Source organism: Hypomesus transpacificus, chromosome 7 (genome assembly GCF_021917145.1).
Source record: "Hypomesus transpacificus isolate Combined female chromosome 7, fHypTra1, whole genome shotgun sequence".
Taxonomy (NCBI): Eukaryota; Metazoa; Chordata; class Actinopteri; order Osmeriformes; family Osmeridae; genus Hypomesus; species Hypomesus transpacificus.
Window position 1 is genome coordinate 1,395,155 of NC_061066.1, and position 11,077 is coordinate 1,406,231.

An 11,077-nucleotide genomic window follows, 5' to 3' on the forward strand; every position below is an offset into this window, starting at 1 on the left:
CTGTGCCATTCAATATCCAAGGCAGGAGCAACAAATTGCCACTTGCCTTTCAATGCCTGTCTTCAAAGAAAAGTAGAAAATCACTTAGAAAAGATCCAGAAATGCACCTCCACAACACATATCATCTGACACTGTTCCAATTCTCTTTAATCCTTATCATCTGTTTGTCTGTTTCACAAAGAGACCAACATGTAGATGTGATCCAAAGGACCTGTCTGACCAACCCATTCCTTCCTGCGAAGCACTGTCCAGCATGGTCCTACCAGCCTTAATGATCACACTCTGGCCTCACACAGCGGCGTGTCACTTGGATGAGCTACATTTCCTCACTAGCGAAGCGAGCATCTGTTTGGGAGTGCTACTGTCCTCTGATCCTTTGCCTCTTCGACACCTTTCCAGGCCAAGTGTTGTTGACTCACCCTGGACAGAGAGTGTCTAAGGGGGGGGGGGGGGGGGGGGGGAGGGTGAGGGATGACAAAATGCATCCTAGTCCAACACCTTCTCTGTTTGTATGATTGGTGGAGGCAAGAGAGTGGAAGTGTGGACAGGGGAAAGAAAGGTGTTGGATGGTGGAAATGTGTGTATGTTCCCTACAATAAACAAATAAAGCCTCCATCATAAATGAGAGTTGTAGGATATCTAAGCGATTTACTGTTGCTGAATGGAACTGTCTTATGGTGTCTGTTTATCCAAATTTGAATTGTGGACATTTAAAGACATTTGGTACTCTAAAGTAAACATGTTTCCTAGACTTGCATCCATATAACAAAACACTATGGCCCTAACTACATTGTATGAAAATGTAGTTTAACTAGTTTAACTACATTTTAAGAGTAGGGTGTGTGGTCCTGTTGAGAAGATATATTTTGTTGGGTACTTGTACCTCCCTAGTTGGTAAGTTTGAATTCTTGGTAGGGCTTGTGGAGAGGATCCGACAGTTAACATACGTCAACAGCAGCAGCATTGGGGCCCCATGCTGTGCTGATTATTTGACTGTTGTAAACGTCCCTGCACCCTGCAGAGGCTCAGAGTGAATCACATCTGGAGCTCAGCTCAGCGAGCACTATAGCTCGCCTGCTCTTCTGATTTAGGCAGTAGAGGCAAAAGCATTTTCTTCTATTCTGATGGATCCTCCCCAGATTTTTTCTGCATCTCATTTGAATAAGCAATGGAAAAACAGTGCAGGGCAGTTCCACACATCTTTACATGTATTTTGCTCTTGTGGCTCCATCTACTGGTGAGGATGGGGAATAGTAGTTCAAGTGAAACATCATTTGCCATACAATTATGAGACTGCTATCAGCATTCTGACTAGATGTAGCATTCACCAGCCTTGCACGCTATAAATAATATGTATAATCACTAGGGAAGTCAGGGTACTGACTTGCCAATGTACTCCATTTATGTATGCATGTATGTTTTAAGTCGCTTTGGATAAAAGCGTCTGCTAAATGCATAAATGTAAAAAAATGTAATGTATGCACCTACATGCTTAAATATTTAAACCTAGGTGTCTGGAGCAATTTAACAGCTTAATCTTTCCAACGACAAACATTGTGTTAATTTTCTGTTGCAAAATGTGTTAATTCTAAGGATGTCTCCATACAGAAGTACATGCATTTGCATAATACTTTGGCAACAGAGACTAAAAAAGCATTGCAACCTATTTGAAATCAACGGCGCACACAACTTTTGTCCCTCAATTTTATTATATGAAAATGTACAGAGAGATTAACGGTAGGACTTCTGGTAACGGGCACGGGCTCCAGGTCCACCGAACTTCTTGGACTCGCAGCGACGAGGATCGGCAACCAGCAGGGTCCTGTCGTACTGGATCAGGATGTCCTTGATCTCCTTCTTGGAGGCCTCGTCCACATCTAAAAAGGGAGGGTTTGAGGTTAACTACAGCAGACCACTTCTGAAAAGTAACAGCTTCATCAAGAGTTGAGAAGGGAAATGTGAATATAAAAACAGCATAATTGTGTTTACTTACACTTCTGATAGTAAGCGACCAGGGCTTTGGAGATGGACTGACGGATAGCTGTAAAGAGGAAGAACACCAAGGGACTGGGTTAAATCCTCCTCAAGATCAGTCATACATACAGCAACAATCAAATGATATAATATGGGATTAAAACTCTATATGCGAGAGCAAGCATGAGACGTTTACCGTAGATCTGGGCGACGTGTCCACCACCCTTCACCCGGACTCTGATGTCAACCCCAGCAAAACGCTCCTTGCCCAGCAACAGCACTGGCTCTTGAAGCTAAGGACAGAGGAAAGGAACTTGTCACCTACAATGCTAGGACTGAATGGAAATGGATCTGTGACAAGGTGAGAAGCACTTTGGATCAAATAATCTGAAACAAAGTCAAGTTAGACAGTTAAGCAAGAACCTGTCGAGCTACAGGTGACCAGGATGATTTCTGTGAGGCTCTCAACACCCACCTTGTACTGGAGAGTGGCTGGCTCAATCATCTCCAGGGGTCTGCCGTTCACCTTGATAAGGCCATTTCCCCTCTTGCAGTGAGCAACTGCTGTGGCGGTTTTCTGTAATCACACAACATGGTTCAATCCAATTAGAGTAGCCGCTATGTATATTATCTACATATGTTACAACAGCATCAAGCAGTTAACTTGAAGCAATACTAAACTGGCTACCTGTACATAAGTTTGTCCATTATTAAGGTCAGATTAGCCATGCCTTGATATAGTGCTAGCTAGTTAGTAGAAAGCGTTTAACAGTGATAACATGATTAAAGGGGTTGGCTAGGCTAGATGATGCCATATCATCTACAGTAGCCATGGGCTGGCAAGATGTCTGGAAATCTTCCTGGCGTTAAAAGGACTGCTAAATCCTTTCAAGCATGACAGTTTACATGGGTTGATCACTACGTATTAATTGCATTTAGACTTGCAATTTCTATGCTTCTTACAACGCAGCCAACTTCACTTGGGACAGTGACGGACAACACTACTGACAGCAAATCAGCCAGTTACCTAGCCTAGGCCCAACTGTTTCCACCTCATTTCCAATTTTGAGAGATCACTAAACTTAGAAAAATATAATTGTAAAAGGTTTCTAGCACCTACTTTAACACACTTCATCAAATATATACTGTTACATGTGGTACATTAGTTGACTGAAACGGAAATTGGCTACCCTCCTTGCTAACGCGTTAGCACCACAACATGCTACGTTAGCCAGCTTGGGTGGTTGAATACACGTGGAATAAATATAGGCTTTATACTTACTTTACGTCCAAAAACTTGGACAGATTGCAGAGGACCTTTAGCCGGCATGTTTCTGAAATAAGTAACATACAAGATTACTTTCACAGACACAGAAATGTCTTAATTTTTGCCTTTAAAACGGGTGAGGAAAGGAGAACGTACCGTCTTCAGCTAGAGTGCCGTACGGAGAGGCCGAACGGGTTTCTCACGCCGAACATCAGGGGCAGAGGTACGACATTCACAGTTGACATGCGGCTAAACGGAATTTGTATTTACGACAGTTGGAGTCCTTTTCCTCCATTTTGATATTTCGCCACGCCTACTTTCAGAGTTTGTTTCCATGAAAGGGCCATGAAGGACATACTTTTTTGCAATGCCTGTACATAAGAATGGAATTTAATTGTATTACGGCTTTTGGTTGCCTGTCTTGGAACGTTGATCTGCATTTCACTCACTTGTCGTCATAACCTTTCTATTATTTAGACCAGGACAGTCTCTGGAGGAAATCGCGTGGAAATTCAACCAGAGCTTCATTTAAGATGCACTGCCTTCAATACGCTCAGCCAAAGGCACATTATATCGGCCATTTGTTACACCTTGTGTCTAAACAACCAAGCCAGTAGAGGGAGTCCATATTCCAACCTTTGTGCATGAACTACTGGTATACACCCACATGGTCAGAGTTTAGTGGATTTAACAACAAGCAGAGTTTTCACTCATACATGTATGTTATTTAATTATGCTAAGAAATTGTATCTTGTTTTGTAATTGCCTTTATGTAAGCCTGGCATATGTTAAGCCTTTTTAAAATTGGCTTTCACGTCAATGATTCCAAAGCTCTGTTAAAGATCACCATCTACCGGACATTAAAGGCAACTACATAATTTGTATCTTAAAAGTGACGTAATCCTTTTAGTTCACACTTCCCTACTGACAGTAAAGTGTCAGTTTGCCTGTCTGTTGAACTGTCTTACGGACATATGTAAACAAAACACGCACACATATGTACATATATATATATATTTATTTATTGTTTTGTTTGCATATGTCTACAAGGCAGTAAAACTGACAGGAAACATGTCAATGCACACAGAATTCCTGTACTCAGCATGTATCACTGTAATGGGTTTCTCTGTTTTTGCTTGGGTTTGAGTTGAATTCTTTGAGGTTTATCTTGACCACAGGGATCATGTGATCACGGCTGTCTGGGGAGCTCATGGTCCGAGGATGGGAAAGGGACCACTGTTAATGTGGGAAAGAGGAAGTGGAGAGCCTCTGAGGCTGCAAGTGGCCGACCTGCTGTGTGTCTGCAGGGCTGTGGTGGCTGGCTTTCCCATGAGTTCTTAGCCTACCGCACTGATGGGGCAGAATGACAAGAGAATGGGACGTCATTGAATGGTCCACTATTGAAGGTCAGTTAAATCAAGGGACTTGAACGTAGCACATGACAATGTACAGACACGATATGAAATGGTACTGACGCACGCCCTGCAGACATGAATGACAGTAACTTGGAGAGAGAAGGAAGGCACTGGTGTCTGGGCATACTCTTGCCCTTAAAGGAGGGAAGCGGCAAGACCATTCCTGGGGCAAAGGAGGGCTGAAGACAGATAGCATCTTGGGAATCTGTATACAGTGGCATGAGTCATGCAAGCGATGCAGCGCCTTCATATGCCTGACATTTACTGCAGGGAGAGTGGTGTTTATAGTGTGGAGTGCAGATGAACAGGCACCTGGCTTCTTTTATTGTCAAGTAGTAGTCTGACTCCCCTTGTAGCTCAGTAAGTGAGCTGGCCTGGATGTGGAATGGTAATGGTTTTTGTCGTTCCTCTTGCTTCTCCGCCTCAATAATTACTTTCACTTTGGTTCCCCCTCAAACTAGCTCTAGCTTTTATATTAGCTCCAGGGTAAATGTAGTTGAGTGATGTGTAGGACTGCTTGCAGGCCAGTGCTGTCTCTAGTTAGCACTTTCATATAGACCAGAGTCCCCTGAACAGCAATTTTGAAAGTATTTATTTTCTGTCTCCCTTAAATTTGGATGAGGTCCATACTAAATCCCAATCCACAGGATTGATCTACTCAAGCAGTGTGTTTGTGTGGGAAAGCAGGAATGAAAAGAAGGCCTTTTTGTTTTTGAAGTGACAGTTATGTCACTATTATTGAAGTCAATGAGGGCTTAGTATTTGAGCGAATGGGTGCTTGATATTCAAGTGAATGTGGACTGAAAGTAAAGTTCAGCTTGTACCTTTTCTTGGTTGTACTTCAAGTTACTGATGAGGCCAACTAATGTGTAGTATGTGAAGGGTCTGTTTTCTGGCCGTTGTTCAGACTGACACCAGTCATTTGATGCTCATAAGAATGAATTGTATACTACCCTCTCACTTAGCTACTGAACAGTTCATTTGTGACTCCATCTTTACATCAACCAGCAGATTACTCCTCCGAGGGATGTCCATGCAACCCATCAGTTCATGGTAAGTGTGCCAATGTCTGCACCCCAGTGGGGCAGACAGAGGAAGCGTTGTGTGGGATGTGGACCCAGGTCTGGACGATAAGCAGTCAGAGAGACCTGTGTTTGTGCGGAGGGGGCGTCTCACAGCTGGGGCCCCCGCCGTCTGCATAGGAAACACTTTAAGGCTGCAGAATCGTTCCTGATTTCCTGCCCTCTACTCAGCGGTCGGCCTAAAGCACACAATCCCTTTGTGTTCCCTAACTGTCAAGCTCTCCTTACATTGTCCAGGCTTCTTAGCCATTTAGAGTTAAATAAGCTCAAATTGCTGCTTTAGGTATGATATTTCAAGCTCGGCCTTTGTAGCATGCTAGGTGCTCTGCACCATCACATTATACCTCTTTTTTGCTTAGAATCGGGTCAAAGACAGACATCTTTTATACTCGCAGAGCGCTAGAGTTACCTCTGTCCGTTATTGTAGCGGAGCCCGTCCCTACCATATTACTAGGTCTGAAGTGTAGGACTCTGAGAGAGTCTGCGGCCATCCAGTAAAAGCAGAGAGAGAAAAGGAACAGGCAATAAATTAAGAGCACACCATATATGTGCATTTCCTCTCGGAGAGGCCCTATGGAAACACCTCACCTGGAGGTTCAACCCCAGGACCTTGTCTTGTCACAGCACCCCAAGCACGATACAACGCTCTCAGATTTACCGTGGAGCGCCTGCTTTTTCAGGGCCGGACATATCGTCTCATTTTGACCATAATAGGCTGTGGCCAAGGTTGAAAAAGTGTTGCTGGTAGCTGAAGTTTCCCCAAGCAGAGAGAAGGTTTGCCAAGCACACAGGGTGAGGGGAGGGTGGGAGGTGAGGGGTTTTGTGAGGGATACAGTAGTACAGTTACCATGGCGACAAGGCAGGACTCTTTCTACGAGACTTGCTTATGAAGCAGAAGAGTGACATCCCATTGAGGGGCCATGAATACTCTGCCTGCCTGCCAAGAGAAATAATGACTAGAAGCACCAGGTCTTACCATTTATATCCGTGTATTTGGGACCGTAAATGGGTTCTGTCTCCCTGATCTCTCCCCACCCTAATCTTTGTCTGGGAAAAGTTCAGAGGCACTTTCCAGGTTCCTCATAATGACTTGTTCTATTGAGGAAGGCTTTGCAAGGATGAGTAACAATTGGTCTGAAGAAAAAGGGTAATGTTAATAACAATAGCACCTATTGTTTCTACCAGCCAATAACAATTGTCCTGTGGTCCTACTGACCAGCTTATTGGATGGAATAATACTTTAGGATAACATTTAAAATATTATAGACGCATGTTCTATTCTCAACGTTGATGCACCATATGCACAAAGGAATAAACATTTGAAACAAATTTGGATTAGTTGATTTGGATTCATCGCTACGTTAGGGTTAGGCTGTGACACAGGTACACTGTGGCTTACAGGACAGCTGTCTGAGGGACATTTATATCCATCCCCGTCTTTGTCACAGGAGCACCAACTCCTGTGGGGCACCACAACAGGCCAGCAACGAGGGGCTTTCCCCCACATTGCACACCATTTCCCCAGGGTGAGGGGGCCTTTGTGCCATGGCAGTGGTAAATATTGATGTCTGCCCAGTGGGTTGACAGCTCATGGTTGTAAAATGTGGTCCGGTATTGAACCCTCCTTTGGACTTTAGCCCCTTCCATTAATTTCGCTATTTTAAGGTGCATCGGCCACATAGCAGCGAGCCAGGCAGCAGCTGTTCCCTGGCGTTGTCATCCTCCGTCTGTCTGGGTGGTAGGGCCTCAGCATGATGCTGAGCTGAGGGGACCAGGTCCATGGGGGGCGGCAGCCATTGTCCCCTGTTCTCTCTGCCCATCACCTGATGCCCTCCGGAAACAGGGCATCAGCTCCTGGGAAAAGACAGACAGTGAAATGGACAGGGAGACAATCGAGATGAACCGGCTCTGTTTGTGTGCTTGGGTGCATTGAGCCCGTGTGTGTTCATTTGTATGTGTGTGTGTTTGTGTGTGTTTATGTGTGCTAGTAGGGTTTAATAGTGAACTAGGAACTAGGAGGGAACCAGGAAACCTTTCACAGTCCAGGATTTGAAATCACACAGAGGATGTTATGATTCAGGTAATGTAGAACTGTCATTCCCCAACCATTTTAAAGATTATTGTTAAGATAATATTGAGTCCTACCACAAAGAGATTTAAAGTCTGATACGTCCACGTTCACACAAACAAAACATTGACATCCCTTCTGAGAAAGCCTCATTATGTATTTCAGAGTAGGTTAGTGTTTATAGAGGGGGACAGTGGCTCAAAAACTGTCTAAAGAAGCTGCTCTTGAAAACTTTGAGGACATTAAGTTTATGTGTCAGCCGAGCAAAGTAAGATGTGAAATGAGACAAGCTTGCCAACGCACCAGTCGTTCTGTCACTTTCTCTCTGTTATACTTGTCCCTTCTCCATCTCTGTCTCTTTCTCCCACACTCACACACACAACTTCTTCTCACTTTCAAACCCTCTCTCCCCTCGTCAAGCATACACACACTCTTGTCCTCCCACACTATCTCCCTCCATCTCCCTTGCCTTCTTTGTCTTTCTTTGTGTCTCCCCCTCCTCCCTCTTTCCTCTGTATGTGTGTGGGTCCAGTCAGGGTTCATGTATGAGACAGAGGGTGGAGGGGTGAGGAGGGGCCAAGAGGGTTCTGGGTGACATCAGCAGGGTTCAAAGGCAGGAGCAACACAGACCCTCTCTCTGCTCTCTCTCTGCTCTCTCTGCTCTCTCTCTGCTCTCTCTGCTCTCTCTCTGTTCTCTCCTCTGCTCTGTGCTCTGCTCTGTGCTCTGCTCTGTGCTCTGCTCTGTGCTCTGCTCTGTGCTCTGCTCTGTGCTCTGTGCTCTGTGCTCTGCTCTGTGCTCTGCTCTCTCTTTGTAGGTCATGGGTTTAAGGAAAACAAACATACAAATATACTAACAATAGGATTGGGTAATAATTAGTGGTGTAGGGAGTGGATGTGTGCTCAGTGGACGTGTAGTGTACAATAAGGGTAAATGTTTGCCACAAAAACAATTGTTTTAATGTGCTTGTGGAGAGAAGGGGCTCTGCTAATGGTAGGCCACGCCTACAGGACACAGTTCACAGGTGTGCTCTATCAGTGATCCGGCTCCTCCCCCTACCTGCCGTCCTGCAACTGAAGTAAACAGACAAAGGAACAGCAGACAGGGCGAGGAGGCCCGGAACACAGGCACACACACACACACACAGGCAGACGCATACACATTCACCCACACACAAACTGGGGGACGTGCCTTGAGGGACAACAAATTCAAATTTGTCATACTTTAGTACGTATTCAGTTACATAATATTGAATTTAATTATGAATACAAACCAATGAATATGGAGACTGATGTATTTTACAGTCATGTATAATGTAGGTACTAGTTCCTGGGTTTTCTTGGCCATCCATGTAGAATTTGACAATCCCTATTCCCTTGGATAATCTGAGTGATTATGTCTCTAAATCTCAATGGTCATGTACATTTTAGTTGTGTATATAAACTTTTTTTTCTAAGTCTTTGAGTCCATAATGTATGTCTGAATTTGAGTTTGTGTTTGTATTTTTTGGTGTGTGTGTGTGTACAGTCATCCTCCTCTGAGTTCCGGGCTCCCCCGAGTGAGGATGGGGGGGTTGATGAGAAAGTAGGCCAGCTCTCTCACAGGTCTCCAGAGGAGCACTCCTTAAAAGGCCTGGTTGGATGATGTCGTGGACTCTCTCCTCTCCCTTTCCTTTAAGCAGCGCAATACTAGCAGCCGTACCAGCAAGACAGGCTGGCTTAGGGAAACTCATCATGCAGGAACACACACCAGTGATGACATCATAGATTTGCACTAAGGCTCCTTATCAGCTGAACAGAAAGAAGGAGAGAGAGAGAGAGAGTTCTCCCTGGACCTGTCATGTGATCTTAGCCTATGGTCTGATTCTATTATGCAAATAAAGGACCTTTGGACAAGTGTTAAAAGGTAAAGATGGTTTTTGATGTGCTTGACAGTATTGCCAAGTGTGCCCATAACTGAGGAACTTAGACAGCTTCCTTTTCTTCTAAAAGCAGAAGCACGCAGAAACACAATTGAAACACAAAGATGCAGAAGTACTAAAAAAGTACTCATTACAAAAAGACAGCAATGTTCACCACCAAATTGCATTGCCCCTTTATTTCCATATAGTCCCCTCAGCCCTTGTGTAAACCACGTTCTGTAAACAATGTCTTCAGACAACAGCTGCTGGCCTTTCTAGTTTCGGGAGCCCCAGCTAACTTTTTCCACTAGGACCTCTTTGATGAGGGTCAAGGACCGCTTCATGTACACAATGTCTAATGTAGCCAAAACACATCCCAGAGTCAGTCTTAGCCATGTGTTCACTGGGTTCTCCACAGGGCAGCTCTGGAGACCCTGTCTTGTGGCATGTTAGAATACCATGGGCTTAAAAATAAAATGAATTAAGCTTGTTCGGGCTTGCTGTTGCTTTTTCCCTCCTTCCCTCTCTCTCTCTCTCTCTCTCTCTCTCTCTCTCTCTCTGTGTCTCAATCCTTTCTCTCGCTATTCCCTTTCAATCCTCTCTCTCTCTTTATCCTGTCTCTATCTCTCTATCCTGTCTCTATCTCTCCATCCCACTCTCTTACCTCTAGGCACAAATCTGTGAGCCATCTGTTGTTATCTGAGGAATGCTCTCTCTTATGGACATATATGCACCAGCACATTGACATGCTCGACCTATTTATAGACTACCAGCCTACCCGGGTGGTTGTTGTAATGATGTCACACAAGCTCTCAAGATAAATCACATTGTTTATCTTCGGTTGCTCTCTCTACCCACTGTTCGTGGCCTGTTTGTTTGTGTTTGCTTGTCTGTTCAGCTACATGTTTCTGATTGCTTCCATGCAGCGTATGAGAAGCATCAGCACCCAAGCGTGTTTCTTGAACGACGAGTCAGTGAGAGAATGATTTGGTGTAAAATTATTGGTGTGCGATTACTCTGCAGTGAACTGGCACTTTTCTAATGGTTGTGAAGATTATCTAATCGGTGTGAAAGTATTGCAAAAATGTGCTTGAGGGAGACCCATGTACATACATACCTGTGTGTGTGTGTGTGTGTGTTTGTGTGTGTGTGTGTGTATGTATGAGTGCGAGCAGATCCTGTGTCAACTTGTGTTTGGCTGTGTCTAAAATAACGAGGTCTGACATGGGAAGGCACCTCGGGGACAACAGAGAAGACTGCCTCTACAGCTGACATGTCAGCTTTCCCTCCACCACACAGACAGGCATATGTTCGAGATTATACATGTATTCTGTCTCCCCCCCAGACGTAGAACAAACCAGAACCTCTCATGG

At 44.5% G+C, this 11,077-nt stretch overlaps 1 protein-coding gene across 1 annotated transcript; it reads right to left on the minus strand.

Annotated features, from left to right (window-relative positions):
• Positions 1-1,690: 1,690 nt before the first annotated feature.
• On the minus strand, positions 1,691-3,454 carry rps16 (ribosomal protein S16). The gene is made up of 6 exons (XM_047022851.1): positions 3,398-3,454; positions 3,257-3,308; positions 2,450-2,551; positions 2,171-2,267; positions 1,994-2,041; positions 1,691-1,877 (listed from the first exon to the last, which is right to left on the minus strand). Exons 2-6 carry the CDS (start codon positions 3,302-3,304, stop codon positions 1,732-1,734), a joined length of 441 nt encoding a protein of 146 aa, XP_046878807.1. The 5' UTR covers positions 3,305-3,308; positions 3,398-3,454; the 3' UTR covers positions 1,691-1,731.
• Between the last annotated feature and the right edge of the window lie 7,623 nt (positions 3,455-11,077).

Bases quoted from the DNA above. Each gene is read 5' to 3' on its own strand.
- rps16 (XM_047022851.1), bottom strand. From the start codon at position 3,304: ATGCCGGCTAAAGGTCCTCTGCAATCTGTCCAAGTTTTTGGACGTAAA. The intron at 2,552-3,256 runs GTAAGTATAAAG...GTGTGATTACAG, and splicing joins TCCAAGTTTTTGGACGTAAA to AAAACCGCCACAGCAGTTGC. The intron at 1,878-1,993 runs GTAAGTAAACAC...CTCCCTTTTTAG, and splicing joins GGTCGCTTACTATCAGAAGT to ATGTGGACGAGGCCTCCAAG.